The sequence below is a fragment of the Akebia trifoliata genome, chromosome 12, assembly GCF_017979445.1.
Source record: "Akebia trifoliata isolate Shusen 1 chromosome 12, ASM1797944v1, whole genome shotgun sequence".
Classification (NCBI taxonomy): Eukaryota; Viridiplantae; Streptophyta; class Magnoliopsida; order Ranunculales; family Lardizabalaceae; genus Akebia; species Akebia trifoliata.
Genome location: NC_141386.1, coordinates 27,037,265 through 27,053,876, shown reverse-complemented (window position 1 = coordinate 27,053,876; position 16,612 = coordinate 27,037,265). Strand labels below are relative to the sequence as shown.

The window sequence follows — 16,612 nt, the reverse complement described above, 5'->3', positions numbered from 1 at the left end:
AACCTGGTAGATCCACTTGTAAGTCTTAGTGTCTTTGTCGATGCTTTCAACTATATCATTTTTGACCAATAATCTTTGACTTTGAAATCACTCGACTTTATGTCTTGATCTATATTTTTATACAATCCATCCATATATCCTTATGAGATCATGCAAGAAACATTGTTGAATTTCTCAAGTAAGTTTACTACTCTCTCATGTTCTCCTGAGGATAATGTATCACCAATTTGCACTTCTTGAGTGTATTCTTTAATTCCAATATTTATCAAATTTGATTAGTGAGCTTTAAGTCATTTCTCATGTTAGATTGTATGTTCAAATCATTATTACACGCATGATAATCATAAGCTTCTATATTTTATTGGAATTGAAAAAACATAGACTGACAAACTCGACTAAAATTTGAAAGTTGAAGAAAGACTAACGTAACTGAGACAACTAACTGGATCTAAAGACTGACAAAAACTGGATTGAAACTCAAAGAAAACTCAGGGACAATTATCTACAAAGAGAGAAGGTCCTTCTGGGTAGATGGACTACTTAGACTTGACATTGGTACTTGGACTAGACGATTCTTTTGAATGACCCAAAATGACACAGATGAGGGTTTAGAACGTTTAGGGACACCTAAAATTAACCATCAATTCTGAAGGTTTGACTCTTATCCACATGATTAAAGTTTCGATATAGAATAGCCAAAGTCCGGTGGAAAATATCAAATCCAAATGCACCATAAGTCTATAGTGACCAAGAAAGTGAGAAAGGTTAGATGCGGGTCTACCCCTGATTGGGATTGAACCTTTGATCAGATAAATTAATTTGATCTTAAGATCGAATCTTTCTAGATAAAGTGGTCTGGATCTTTAAAAGTGAAACCAATTAGTCCAACTGATTTGGTATTGATCAGTTTGATCCATTTGTCCATTGGGTCAACTGTTTTAAGTGGTTCAAATTAATCGGTACATTTCACCAATTAGGTCGGACCGATATTGTGGGTTTTGTTTGATTATTCTGGATCGGTTTGCCCACCTACCTGTTGGTTGAATTGAATAAAGTAACCCGGGAACACCCATAGTCAGTTCGGGTCGTGACCTATAGGAAGACTTTTAGACTCTAGGTTTACTACGTACAATGCATTTTTATCTAGCCACCCTTGCCCAAGCACACCTATATACCTTTCGATACGTGGTGACTTGGTTTGATATACCGTATAGGTGATAATCTAAAACCTCAATTCACTTCTCTGAAGCCAAAAATAGCCAGTTCGATCTCCAGTTGAGAGGTGGCGCACAATGCTGAGCAAGGGCCCACTTAAATACCTCTCGTCTAGAATAGACATAGTCTATCCCCCTCGTACAGTAGGGTACAGCGGGGCAAGATCTTGCTTAGGCACCGATTTTGATCAAGAAGTACAATTGATATACTTAGACTATCTTTTATACCTACGGGTACGAGTCAAGAGTTGTAGCTTTCATAAATGGTTTGGCATCCCACGAGGGGACCGACCACGTACTAGTACTACGTTGGCAATCGGGACATGTGACTGTGTGACTTACAATAGGTCAAAGGCTCAGGTCGCTCCAGCCTGGGTGCATCAACATACTTCTCAGAATCACCTGATCAGATGGTATTGATGCCCCCAGTTTGATATACCCTAAGGTACGTGACTGGAGTTGTGGATTTCATGAATGACGTCGCATCTCCGAAGAGACCGGGCCACGCACTAGTGTCACGTTGGCTAAATGGGACGTGTAAGTGAGTAAAACAGTAAACGTGCATGTGGTGTGTGCAAAACAGGGTGGGGTGTGCCCGGGACCTTTTTCAAACAAATGGGCCCATGGATCCAATCAAACCAATCATACATTTAATCAAAACCAAAATCATTCAAATCATATGAATATTCAATTAAGATCACATTATTCCCATCACATAAGCACATTAACATTACGATCAACATCAATCATGTATTTCAAGTAAGATCATGGTAAATTAATCAATAAATATGGCAAATTAATCAATAAATTAATCAATAATGAAATCGAGTGAACTCAAGTTCTAAATTAATCTAATCGATGAGATCTACATTTTATTAATAGGTGCCTAGACTTAATTCTCACCAGAATGTTCTGTAAAAAAGTTTTAACATTGCTGTCCCAACTTTCAATCAGAAATAATTCCAGATTTACAGATTGAACTTGCATCGATGATATCTAAGGCTTCCGATAACGAAATTGAGTGAACTCAGATTCTAAATTAATCTAATCGACGAGATCTACATTTTATTAAAGGTTCCCAGACTTAATTCTTACTAGAATATTCTGTAAAAAAGTTTTAACGTTGCTGTCCCAACTTTCATTCAGAAATAATTCTAGATTTATAGATTGAACTTGCATCGATGATATCTAAGGCTTTCGATAACGAAATTGAGTGAACTCAGATTCTAAATTAATCTAATCGACGAGATCTACGTTTTATTAAGAGGTTCCCAGACTTAGTTCTCACTAGAATATTCTGTAAAAAAGTTTTAACGTTGCTGTCCCAACTTTCATTCAGAAATAATTTCAGATTTACAGATTGAACTTGCATCGATGATATCTAAGGCTTCCGATAACGAAATTGAGTGAACTCAGATTCTAAATTAATCTACTCGACGAGATCTATATTTTATTTAGAGGCTCCCAGACTTAATTCTCGCTAGAATATTCTCTAAAAACGTTTTAATATTTCTGTCCAACCTCCATCATTCCATCATTTTCATAGGTTAATTTGAATCTTTCATTATTTAGGAGTCATCAAAAAATGATCCTTAATTGGAAAAAAAATGCAATACCCAAAATCATCTACAATCAAGATAAAAAAATAAATAAAGAGAAAAAATAAATAAAATAAATCCAACTAAATAAAAAAAAACTAGGTCATCTTGGCAATGTTCCCATACTTGGGGTTTTTCAAGTTTGATCCTCAATGGTCCCCAGCGGAGTCGCCACTGAAAGTGCCCTCGATTCGCGGGGTGCGCGGATCCGCTTTTGACCCTTGAGGTTTGGGAGTCGCCACCTAGTTATTGTGGTCTAGGAACCAAACTGACTCTAACATGGATAAAAAGAACTAATCTACCATAAAAAATCTGAATTCGGGGATCAAGTTACGGGGTTGGAAGGTGTTAGGCACCAACCCCGCCCGGCCAAAGCCGGTCTCTACTAACTTCCCAAGTAAATTACATTGCTAAAACCTAGATAAAAATAAATATAAAAAAATACATACCTTTCCGATAGCAAGGATTTTGCTCCCTCAGATCTGACAAAAAAAAATTCCTTGTACTGTACTCCCTTGCTTCGTTTTGTCTCCGGATTTGACTTCGGATCTCCTAGATCAAGGTATCTCTTTATTTCTGAATCTGAATTCTTCAAGTTTGTTGCGGATTTAGGGGTATTTTTGGAGGGATTTTAGGGGTTTTCTAGACTAAAATTGAAGGGGGGATGTTAGGTAAGGAGTCTGGGCTCCAAAACTAGGGTTTGTGGGGGGCTAGGGGAGCTTTTAGACCTACTTCTCCTAGGATTTTTGATTTGATACGAAAATAGGGTGTGAGCACCTCTATTTATAGATGTTTTTAGGGGTTGATTTGGATAGAGTTAGTGTTTAATTAGAGATCTTTTAATTAGAGTTGTGTTTTAGTTAGACTTATTTTAGGTAGAATTGTGTTTTAATTAAAATTGTTTTAGGTAGAATTGTTTTTAAGTTAGAACTCTATTAGATAGAGTTATTATTTAATTAGAATTCTATTATGACTTTTGGTCTTATTTAATTGACTTTTAATGTTTTGACTTTAGTCTTAATTGATTGACTTTTAATATCTTGACTTCAGTCTTGCTTAATTGACTTTAATTTTGACTTCAGTCTCACTTAATTGACTTTACTACCTTGACTTAAGTCTTGCTTGATTTACTTTTAATTTTTGGAGAACTCCCTTCCATTATTTCTTTAATTCTTTGGACCCCCAAATGGAGGGGTCCTTAAAGAAATATCTCACGAACCCTCAACAATTTTGCCTGAGAGTCCGATTAATCGATTTTTTAGGTTCAAAATTTTAAATTAATTTCATTAATGTTTCACTTTAATTATTTAATGTTTTATTTATTAATTTCGAATTTTTTAATTATGAAAATTGTGAAATTACCGTTTTACCCCCGGAGAGGACTTTTCACGTTTTAAGTCGGTTTTTAATGTTCTAGGATGTTTTAGAATCGATTTTTCGTAAGGAATTCAATGGAAATATTATTTTGTGTTATTTATGAAATTTTTTGTGTGAAATGGTCGTGAACTTTATGAGGGGCATTTTCGTAATTTTGTCGAATTTTGTGAAAATTGGCGAAATGATTTATTTGGTTTCGATTTGTTGTTTTATGTGTTTGAATGAGTTTTCCTAAGCGTAACGTAGGCTCTAGGGTTGTTTTGAGGTTAGGGGTATTTTGATAATTTGATAGTTTTTAGTGATTTTTATCGTGAAGCTTCTTTTTGATTTTCAAGATGATGATTTCTATGTTTCTGGGGTCATATTTACCTAGCGTAGCGTGGTTTCTAAGTTTTGTCAGTTCGAGATACCTCATCCGGATTTCTGAAACATATCTGGTAACAAAATAAAGCAATGGAATACACATCCATCATTGGGAATCATTGCAATCGGGTTGACGAGTTGATTAATCAGGCGGATGCAAAAATGGGGTGTCTACAGATAACGATTCTAAAATCTGCGTTTAGAATTTTTAACTGTGTCTAACCGCAGTTTTGAGTAGGGGTGCACATGGTTCGGATTGGTTCGGATTTTGGCAAAATTAGAATCGAACCAAACATGATCGGTTCTACAACTTTGGAATCGAACCAATCCAATTACCCTATAGAACCGAACCAATCCAATCCAATCTTGGTTCGGATCGGTTCTCGGTTCTCATACTTAATATTTTCAAAAGAAGAAGAAGAATTTGTAGAGATTTACTCACCATTGGAATTGCAGACGAAGGGAAAAGATGAAAAATCAGTCTGGGGGAGACGAATAGATGTTCTCTATTTGGCGGGAGTGTTATTTAATATTTATGGTTCTTCTTCTAATTATAAATTCGAAATTACCAAAATCTATATTCGAAATTACCAAAATTTATGTGATTTGCCTATGGAATTCGAAATTACCAAAATCATTCTTATACAATGATCCGACCGAAACTCTTCGTTTTCGAAACGAACGAGAATGACGGCAACAAGAGAGAGAGAGAGAGAGTTACCTCTGTGTTTTCCGACGAGGTGAGGTAAGCGAGGGAGACGACCGAGACTTGAACAGACGGCGACGAGGTTTCTGTGTTTTCCGACGAGGTGAGCGAAAGAGACGACCGAGAATGGACAGACAACGGCGAGGTTTCAAGAGAGAGTGAGTGAGAGAGAGAGAGAGACCTCTCTGTTTTCCGACGAGCTGAGCGAGGGAGACGACGGCGGCTAGGTTTTGCGATTTCAGACTTTCCCCCAACTTCGATTCGAAGGAGAAGAGAGAAATAAAGAAAAGAAATTTTTTTTTAAATCGTTATATATATAATTATATATATATATATATATTGGTTCGGATTTCGAATTGGTTCGGTTTATTATATTCTTAATCCGGAACCGAACCAAACTAACCGGATTTTTTTTTTCTCGATCCGTACCCGAACCGTGGTGTGTTTAATCCGAACCAATCCAATCCAAAAGCTTCGGATTGGTTCGGTTCTCGGATTTATCCAATCCAATGTGCACCCATAGTTTTGAGAAGCTCATGGAAGGAGCTTTTTTTTTCTGCGTTTGCGGGAGACGCAATGACCGAAAAACGGTCGAATGAAAAAGGCGAAAATGCCCTTCTCTTCTTCTCCGTTGTTGACAAAACTCCTCTCTCGCGCACAGCTCTCTCTACCTCACACAGCACTCTCTCTCTCTCCTTCTCCCTCTCTCTCGCACGGCTCTCTCTCTCACACACACACACACACACAGATCTCTCGCTCATCTCCTCTTCTTCTCTTCTTCATGAACACAATTAGGTTGAAAAGAACAGAGTTGATTAATCAACCGACGTGCTTGATGCATAGTATAGAGAAGAGGGTTATACCTCGGTACAAATTTCTCGAGATTCTGAAATCAAAGAAGCTATGGAAGAAGAATGTAAAGTTTCTTACAGTGATTCGGTTGCCCAAAGAGGAGTTTTTGGATAAGTTCATTTCGAGGTTTACAAATAATGCTGAGGATTTGTTGGTAGCTTACAAAGGTGATATTTCAGATTCAGCTGAGGAAGAAGAATCTACAGTGTAAGTTGCAGATAATATCTTTGATTTTAGAGAGCAGCTATTGGGACCCCCAACTTTCACTTATCCCCAATTAAAAATAAAGAAAATAAAAATGATTGAAAATAAGTAACAGTTGGGGTGTGAATAGAAGCTTTCTCATTTTGTTTTTATTAGATTTCTAATTTTTTGGGTTTAGGATTTTATATGAGCATAATCATAATTGTTAACAACTGCTGAAATTGTTTCAATAGAGTGTTAGAATGTTTTGTAATGTTGAGATTATAATTTGAGCCCAACCCTTGTAATTAAGAGTGTGTTTTAACCTTTAATAAGGTGTGATAAATATTTTAGCACCACCATATCTTCAACAAGGTGGAAATTAAGAAATTGGAGTGTAATAAATAAAATTTGGGGTGCCAATAGCAGCTCTATAATTTTAATGCTCATCGGAAAAAAATTATTTATAATACATATTTTGAATGATATAAACTTTGAACATATTGTGTACTTACGGTCACTTTATTATGTATGTATGGATGATATTAATATGGGATTTGGTGATATATTATTATGATTTAAAATGGGATTTAATGATATAATTTAAGAACACCACTTCATAGAACCATTACATAAAACTAGCACTAGTCGAAATTTTTTTCTGAATTTTCCCTTGTTGACTTATTCCCGAAACCCGACTTGGTGACTATGGGTATCAAGATCAGCTTCCATTTCCTTGTTAGTTGATTGATCAATAATTTGATTTTATACTTAAAACTACTTAGGTTTCATGAGCCACTTAACATATTGGATTGAATCCAACTAGCAGAGCTAACTCATGGCAATCTATAAATTCTGCTCATGGTCACTTGTTTTTAGGGTCTTTGTTTGTAGTGAGCTCATCATCCAAAATTTATTTGCTTAGAAAACAACGATTGAAAATGTGATGATCATTATGTTTTGATCATATAGAATGATATTCCTGTAGGTTGCACTGGTGGGAGTAAAAAATTTCTTATTTCTTGACTTTGACTTTTATCCATTGAACCTTGCTTTTGAAAGAAGAAAATTGTTAGATTGTGTTATATATATCCATGTTATGTGGATATGTTATATATATGATGTAATATGGATGTGAATTTTGTTTATCGAAAGATAGGGATATCGGATTCCGATTTCTCATGTACTATGCAGGTATTTTGTTTATCAGGAAAATTTCATATGTCCATTTTTAAGAGGAGATACTGCCGAAATTTCTATAGAATTATAAATTTTTCTATAATTTTTTTAATAATTATAAATATTTTAAAAAATACATAATAATAATTTTTTAATTTTTATATAATTTTATTATATTTATATATATATATATATATTATATATATATATATATTTAATGTAATTATATATTTATAGGGGTATTCTGATAATTTTTAATGCATTCCGGGTGCATTATCAACTTTAAGGGTATTCTGGTCATTTTACCCTAATACAGCAGATTCTTGAAGCTGTATCAAACAGTAATTACTAGATTCTGACAGCAGATTCTGACAACACAACACTTTTAAAAAGCTCTATCAAACAAGCTTTTCAGTGTTTCAGATTTTGACAGCAGATTCTGACAGCAGAAGCTGACAGCAGATTCAAGAAACTGAATCAATCGGGCCAAAAGGTTCTAACCCCATCACAAATGGTTTACAAAAAATAGATGGTCCATGATTTTTTAACTTATGAAGATGGGGTTAGAAGTTTTAGAATAGGCTGATTTTTGGTAAGGATGATCTCTACCGGTTAGAGATCATCCTCACCAAAAATCAGCCAATTCCAAAACTTCTGACCCATGTAGGACAAAACATGTTAGGCAAATGGTTTGATGCTAAACATTTCCCATATATATATATATATATATATGGAAAATGTTCAACACCCTACACTTTACCCTACGCTTTATCAAACATGTTTTAGAATGGGCTGATTTTTGGTGAGGATGATCTCTTCGACTAGAAGATTCTTCTCACCAAAAATCAGACCATTCCAAAATTTCTAGCCCCATGTTTACAAGTTGAAAAATCGTGGACCGTCCATTTTTTGTAAACCATTTTTTATGGGGTTAGAAGTTTTGGAATGGGCTGATTTTTGGTGAGGAGGATCTTCTAATCGAAGAGATCATCCTCACCAAAAATCAGCTCATTCCAAAACTTCTAACCCATGTAGGACAAAACATGTTTGGTAAAGCATAGGGTAAAGTGTAGGGTGTTGAACATTTCCATATATATATATATATATATATAGGGAAACGTTCAACACCCTAAGCTTTACCCTACATTTTAACAAACGTGTTTTGTCCTACATGGGTTAGAAGTTTTGGAATGGGCTGATTTTTGGTGAAGATGATCTCTAATCATAGAGATCATCCTCACCAAAAATCAGTCCATTACGAAATTTTTAGCCTCATGTTTACAAGTTGAAAAATCGTGGACCGTCCATCTTTTGTAAACCATTTTTGATGGGGTTAGAAGTTTTGGAATGAGCTGATTTTTGGTGAGGATGATCTCCTCACCATAGAGATCATCCTCAACAAAAATCAGCCCATGCCAAAACTTCTAACCCATGTAGGATAAAATACGTTTGTTAAAGTGTAGGGTAAAGCTTAAGGTGGGGAACGGGACCCACATATATATATAGGGAAATGTTCAGCACCAAACATTTTGGCAAAACATTTTTCAAACACATGGGTTATAAGTTTTGGAATGGGCTGATTTTTGGTGAGGATGATCTCTACGGTAAGGAGATCATCATCACCAAAAATCAGCCCATTCCAAAACTTCTAACCCCATAAAACATGGTTTACAAAAAATCGATGGTCCACGATTTTTCAACTTGTAAACATGGGGCTAGAAGTTTTGGAATGGGCTGATTTTTGGTGAGGATAATCTCCTCACCGTAGAAATCATCCTCACCAAAAATCAGCTTAATCCAAAACTTCTAACCCATGTAGGACAAAAATGATTGGCTAAAATGTTGGCCAAAATGTTTGGTGCCGAACAGGAACCATATATATATATATATATGAGAAATGTTCATCATCAAACATTTTGGCAAAACATTTTTCAAAACACGGGTTAGAAGTTTTGGAATGGGCTGATTTTTTGTGAGGATGATCCCTACGGTGAGGAGATCATCATCATAAAAAATCAGCCTATTCCAAAACTTCTAACCCCATAAAAAATGGTTTACAAAAAATGGACGGTCCACAATTTTTCAACTTCTAAACATGGGACTAGAAGTTTTGGAATGGGCTGATTTTTGGTGAGGATGATCTCCTCACCGTATAGATCATCATCACCAAAAATCAGCCCATTCCAAAATTTCTAACCCATGTAGGACAAAAATGGTTGGCTAAAATGTTGGCCAAAATGTTTAGTACTGAATGGAATCATATATATATATATATATATATATATATGGGTCGGGTTCCGTAGACCCCCATTACGACCCCCTTTGCGACACACCATTTTGTCTTATATGGGCAAAAATGTTTGGAATGGGCTGATTTTTTGTGAGGATGATCTCTATGGTGAGGAGATCATCCTTGTCAAAAATCAGCTCATTATGAAATTTCTAGCCCCATGTTTACAAGTTGAAAATTTTTAGACCGTCCAATTTTTGTAAATCAATTTTGATGGGGTTAGAAGTTTTGGAATGGGATGATTTTTTGCCAGGATGATCCCCTCATCACAGAGATCATCCTCACAAAAAATCAGCCCATTCCAAACATTTTTTGCCCATATAAGACAAACGGTGAGTCGTAATGGGGGTCGTAATAACGCCATCCTATATATATATATATATATATATGAAGGGAAATGTTCAACAACAAACATTTTGGCAAAACATTTTTCAAAACATGGGTTAGAAGTTTTGGAATGAGCTGATTTTTGGTGATGATGATCTCTACAAAACATTTTTCAAAACATGGGTTAGAAGTTTTGGAATGGGCTGATTTTTGGTGATGATGATCTCTACGTAGAGATCATCATCACCAAAAATCAGCCCATTCCAAAACTTCTAACCCCATAAAAAATGGTTTACAAAAATTGGATGGTCCACAATTTTTCAACTTGTAGGACAAAAATTGTAGAGATCATCATCATCAAAGATCAGCCCATTCCAAAACTTCTAACCCCATAAAAAATGATTTATAAAAAATGGACGGTCCACGATTTTTCAACTTGTAGGACAAAAATGGTTGGCTAAAATGTTTGGTGCTGAACGGGACCATATAATGAAAGATTTCTATCTTGCCTCACACATACTTGCACCTGATCTTATGGTTTTTCATTGAAGATGATGGATATGAGGTCTATCAAATAAATAATAATAATACCTTAAAAAGTAAATATTGGGCATTTTGGTCAATTGGGTGATTGAAAAGATAAAAACGGATAGGAAAATTTGAGCACAAGGACACAAAAGAACTTATAAAGGAGATAAACTGAAAAAACTAACATGATTGTCTTAGAACCACACACAAATGGCTGCCACTACCACGACCACCACCACCTACTCTCCTCTTCTTCCTTCACTGAAACAGCCCATTTCCTCCATTAATCCCTGTTTTTCATGCAAACCCAATTCAGTTTCGATCCCACTACTCTCCATATCTCAATCATATCCAAGGCAAGAAGTCAGGGTCTCTGTAGCGTTCAATCCATCGGGGAATTTCGACCTCTCTCTACATGATGATGAAAACGGTAAAGATTTCCTTTCATTCATGATTCATGTAGTTTTGTTTCAATCCCATTTTAAACTTACCTTCTGAAGGATAATTTTCAATTTAATTTAGTTTTAGCTCTATCTTGAAGTACCCAACTGAGGTAATCAGTGAACCCATTGCAAATTATTCTGAAATTTTGTATAGGCAAGTCTCCATGAACGATTGAAACATTAATGAAAAAAATGTTTTTTTTGGCTAATTAGGTACTAACAAATTCTTGGACTTATGAGTCAATACTATTGTCAACTATGTATCGAATATACCCAAATTGGATGGTCTCGGGAAATTTCACTATTATGAGTTTTGGGCTTATTTATATGTAATGTAACTCCTTTTAGAGTTACAGGAGAGTGCAATCAAATAGTGTAAATTCATGTTGAATTTACCCTTTTTTTCACATAGTGATTTCAGGATTTTGAGGGAGACATTGAAAGAAATGCTGGGCAGTAATTTCTTTCTCAATGTTACAGTTGTGTACATAACATCGTGTACATGTGTCTAGGTTCCTTGTCGGAGCGTCATGTACCATGTATCCTTGTACATACACATGTCCTTGTACGCCCATGTTAATAGGCTTTCGCATTGGGATTTTTTATTGGTTTTTGGGTCATCTTTGATGTTCCCTTCTTGAGATGGCTGAATGGATTTGTATCCTCTTCATGTAAAATGCCATCAATAACAATAAAATTGCATTCAAGGCATTTGCCCCCATAACAATGGCATTCAGGCTTATTTGTCAATCGCTCTATCATCTCTATTGTGAACACAGGCATTGCCAAACCACATGAAATCTTGCATTTTTCTGCGTGTTCTTTTATCTTTATTGCTTTCGTGATCTTATATGGTTTCATGCTCACATTTACACTCAAAATTAGATCACTGATATTTATTGGACTTAATTTAATGGAGTTTGATTGGCAGAGACACCCAAAGTTGCACCCCCAATGCCACCAACAGAAGGACGGATCGAGATAGTTATCAACAATGATGTGATTCGAAGTCTTGACCTAACACCATTTCTCAATGAGACTGGAATTAACCCACTTTCAGAAGGTAAGTTACCCTTCCTTTGCCATCTAATAGAGAAACTAAACTCATTAATTGAATTCCTTACTTAATAACCAATTCTGATATTTGACAATTTGGAATGGGAATGTACCAAAATATCCCAAACTAATGCCCGCATATGCTGTCACAGTTGATCCAAAAGAGCTTTTAGAAAGAACGATCGGTTTTACCATAAACTATATAAAAGAAGATCAATTTGATCCCCGCGAACTATCAGAATTCCCCGATATAAGACTATGGTTTGTGAGACTTGATGCATCTTATCCGTGGTTGCCCGTTGTGTTGGATTGGCGTGCTGGGGAGCTTGCTCGATATGCATCTATGTTGATTCCTCACCAGGTAATCCATAGCACATACACATACACACACACACACCACACACACACACACACACATTCTAACGTTCAAGACCTCATGAGGACATTAGCATTCTTTCTCATATTTTTTTTTCAATAACCTTATCTATTTTGTCTTTTAATGAAAAAGACAAAAAGTATGTTGGTTTTTTTACATAATAAATGTTAGGGGCAATTAGTCTTTTACATTTAAATATCTTGTTTGTAATAAATACTTTAGTAATCAATGCAAATAAAAATTTATTAAGTAAAAGACTAACATACTTCCATCTTTTTCACTAAAAGATAAAATGAATAAAGGTATTATTAAAAAAAATATGTGATGGGCATATTATAGGGCGATTTTATTTTTCCTAGCTAGTGGTAAAAGATAAGGGACTTTCTGTCATTATATGAAGCCATTTTCATAAATAATTTTTTGAGGTATCATAAGATTAATTAAAATGTAATCCTACAAAACAATAAAACCCTGCTTTTTGTCACTAGAGAAAGAGAGCAGATGACAAAGGATTCTAACTTATCGAATTTTATGTTTGTAGATGAGCATGAGGATGGGTGTCGTTTTCAATCCAGAGGCCTTGGAATTGTTTGTCATGAAGAAAGTTTTTATTGTGTACGCTTGGTTGAAGTATCACAAAATTCCGAAGCCTAAGTTGAAGACAAGTGACATGGCTAAGATGCTAGGATTTGGTATCGGAGATGAACTATTTGACTTGATTGATGCACACCCTCTTATTCCATCATGAATAAGGAATATCGATTTGAGTCAAAATGCATAATATACCACACAGAAGAAATGGAAGCAATGAAGAGAGAAGTTAAAATCATTTTTTTTTCAATATGGACAAGAGAGTACAAATGATCAAAAAAATTAGTTAAGCTCTTGATGTGAGATGAACATGTAACGACTGTAAGGGTTTAATTTACACAAATCGATCTTCCATCATCCAATATCAAGAAACCAACTTATTTCATCTGGTAATCTTCAGACATACAAAGTTACTAGGTAGCTTACTTAATTAATGGGCTCAAGTTGATAGTTCAATTAGTATCATTCTGCATTATAACCATGATGTCACAAATTCGATCCAACTTTACTTCCAAAAATAGATAAGAAAGAAAATAAAATGTGTTGTAGTATGTGGTTCATATTAAGTGGAACACGTATATAGAGAAAACAAGCTAATGTCAAGAGTGAAGCGAAGGGGAATGACGGCATCTGCCTTTTTGGGATGTAATTTACTATTTTATTGCCAAAGATGATTAATAGGTTTGGGGTGCGGGGGCAACGCTCCTGCGGTACGGTACAAGGGTATTATTGAAATTTTTTAATACCTCTTGTACGGCTAGGGTTTACTATAAATTTATATGATGTAACCCTAATTTGACAAATAATGAAAATTCAATCCCTCGCTCTTGTGGATGTAGGCACACTGTCGAACCACGTTAAATTTATGTGGTTCTTTTTTTCTTTTCTTGTTTTCTCTTTTCCGTACTATTCATCATAATTGCCGCGCCTAGCACAACAGAGTGAACAATACATAATAAAGAAGAATTGGCATTAAATCATTGACAAAAGTTGTAATCAATTTTTGACATATTCTGTTCTATAACGAAGAATTGGATTGATCCCAAATATACGAAGAGCTTGCTTTTCATAAGATCAACATACTTTTATTCCACCTTTGCATTTGATAGTGAAACCATTGATTTTTTGTAAGGAATCCAAGAAACAAGATTGGAGTCGAGAAAAACAGAACCATCAATAGTACTAATAAACAATAATACGTTGAAATTTATCAGACCCTAACGTTGAGCCCATGATCATTCTATAATAAAAGGTTGAAATTCTGCTAAATTCATGGGACCCTAATGATGAGTACTTGATCATTCTACAATAAAAGGGAGGATAGATTCATAAAATTCTAAAATCTAACCCCTCTTTGTTCCTAGATTATGATTACTTCAAAAAGATCAAAATCGCCGCTTGTGTCTCGTACATGTTCACCACTTAGCCTGTTTGATAAGTTCACCATCATCACCCTGGTGACTGAAATTGATCCCATTGAATTTCACCAGTTTGTGTACTCGATTGAAGCCCAGTTTGATGTTTGGAAAGATCAGAAAAAATTAGCCATCCAACAAAGTCCACATGAGATCCTAGACCTTAATTTGTTGAAGAAGACCAACTTCCCATGGACCCAATTCTGGCTCATTGGGTCACATAAGTGAAAATTTTCATGAAATTTTCCAAGGAAGCTATTTGGCCTAGTTTTGTGTTGGCTTATATCTTTAGATTAATCACATATCGAGACATGGAGTGATGTACATGTTTAAGGCGCTCAAGAAATATTCTTACAAAAAATGGATCAAACTCTCTAAGAGAGACGTCAAAAGCAACTAAGTTGGATGTAAATGAGGCATTATATTTAGAGAGCTACTATTGGCATCTCAAATTTTACTTTTTACACCACAATTAAAAATAAAGAAAATAAATAAATGGTTGAGAATAAGTAAATGTTGGGGTGCCAATAGAAACTCTCTCTCTTTTTCTATTTTTTAGATTTCTATTTGTTAGATTTAGAAATTTATATGGGCCTAATCCTAATTTGTAAAAAACTGTTGAAGTTGTTCTGAATGTGTTATAATGCTTTGAAATGTTGAAGTAATAATTTGAACTTTTGTAAAGTTTGAATTAGGGGTGCGACTTGGTTCGGATTGTCTAAATTGGAACCAAACCGTTATAGGTCGGTTTCACAAAATAAGATCCAGAATTGAACCACAATATCAATAGAATCGAACCAACCAAAACCATATTAAGATCGGTTTGGTTTGATTCGGTTTTATTGATTGCCAATATCCTATAAACCTAATAGCAAATAACATATTTTTAATGAAAATAAATAAATAATAACATAACATTTCATATAGTAAATCATTAATCTATTTATAAGAAAATCATTAATTTATCCGTAAATAAATCCTTAATCTATGTCCTAATCCTAAAATAATTCATAATGATTTATATAAGGGTTCAGTTCTATACAAGCCTTGAACTGAGAACTGAACCAAATTGATCAGTTTTCCATTTTCTTAACCCAGAACCGAATCGCAACTTGTTCCAAATCGAATCAAACCAACCCAGTTCTCGATTTGAACTGGACCAAATTGCACCCCTAGTTTAAATGGTGTGTTTTAATTTTTATTGGGGTGTAATAAATAAAAATTGGAGTTCCAATAGTAACTCTCTACATTTATTGCTACTTGGAGAGCCAAGGTAGCCAAGCTGTTTGACCAAACCTCTAAAGAAAGAGCATGTCAAACAACAAGTTTGCACTTTGTATATTTCTCCCTATTACAGTGTACTTAGGATTATCTACCATCCACATCACTAGAGAATGTCGATGAGACCATGTACTGGTCAGCCTATCAGTCCTTCAAATTTATGTAATAATTCATTTTAGTGAGATTTTATTGCCACCCCAACTTTTGCTAATGCCACCCCAAAATGTGTGCTAAATCTTCGGTGATTTACATATGAATTAGGGTGGCATTAACAAAATTTGTTGTGACAATAAAATCTCTCTTCTTTAATTTTATTTTATTTTTAAAACATGGTTATGTTTGGACCCATAGGCCCGACTAGAAGAGGCGAGGCAACTGGCACAACTCTAGTGTCGTTATAAGTTAATCCCATTACTCATTTGAGGTGGAATAGAATGGGAGATTGCCAAATGAATTTTGAGAAATTATTGATCTTAAATAGACTTTTACATGATTATGATCTTAACTTGATTAATTTTTTATGGTTCCTAGAACTTTTTTATGTTCAAGTAATACTAATCCCACGGTCACACGCACCGCTCCCTCATAAAGTTCTATGTGCAATTGGTTGGGTGAGGGTCAAACAGACCCTAGAAGGTGGCCCTGAGGAATTCATTGTTTCGTGTGGTTTTGAATACTTGACCTACCCTTCCTAAGGAGCTTATCAAGGTTCGGCTTGCCAATAGTGAATACTTGAGAAACCTTTGTGTTTTCAAATAAGTAGACACCCTTTCAACATGTTCTTAGTTTATAGACTAACAAAAATTACTTAAATACCCACATTTTCAATATGT

The 16,612-nt window shown here is 35.0% G+C and overlaps 1 protein-coding gene across 1 annotated transcript; it reads left to right on the top strand.

Moving 5' to 3' along the window:
• Positions 1–10,792: 10,792 nt before the first annotated feature.
• On the top strand, positions 10,793–13,437 carry CRR6 (chlororespiratory reduction 6). Its single transcript, XM_086417502.1, has 4 exons — positions 10,793–11,047; positions 11,992–12,123; positions 12,269–12,477; positions 13,034–13,437. Exons 1-4 carry the CDS (start codon positions 10,828–10,830, stop codon positions 13,238–13,240), a joined length of 768 nt encoding a protein of 255 aa, XP_086273628.1. The 5' UTR covers positions 10,793–10,827; the 3' UTR covers positions 13,241–13,437.
• Positions 13,438–16,612: the final 3,175 nt, after the last annotated feature.

Excerpts from the sequence above, each read along its gene's own strand:
- CRR6 (XM_086417502.1), top strand. The coding sequence starts at position 10,828 with ATGGCTGCCACTACCACGACCACCACCACCTACTCTCCTCTTCTTCCT. Across the intron at positions 11,048-11,991 it reads TCTACATGATGATGAAAACG|AGACACCCAAAGTTGCACCC; the intron begins GTAAAGATTTCC and ends TTTGATTGGCAG. Across the intron at positions 12,478-13,033 it reads CTATGTTGATTCCTCACCAG|ATGAGCATGAGGATGGGTGT; the intron begins GTAATCCATAGC and ends TTATGTTTGTAG.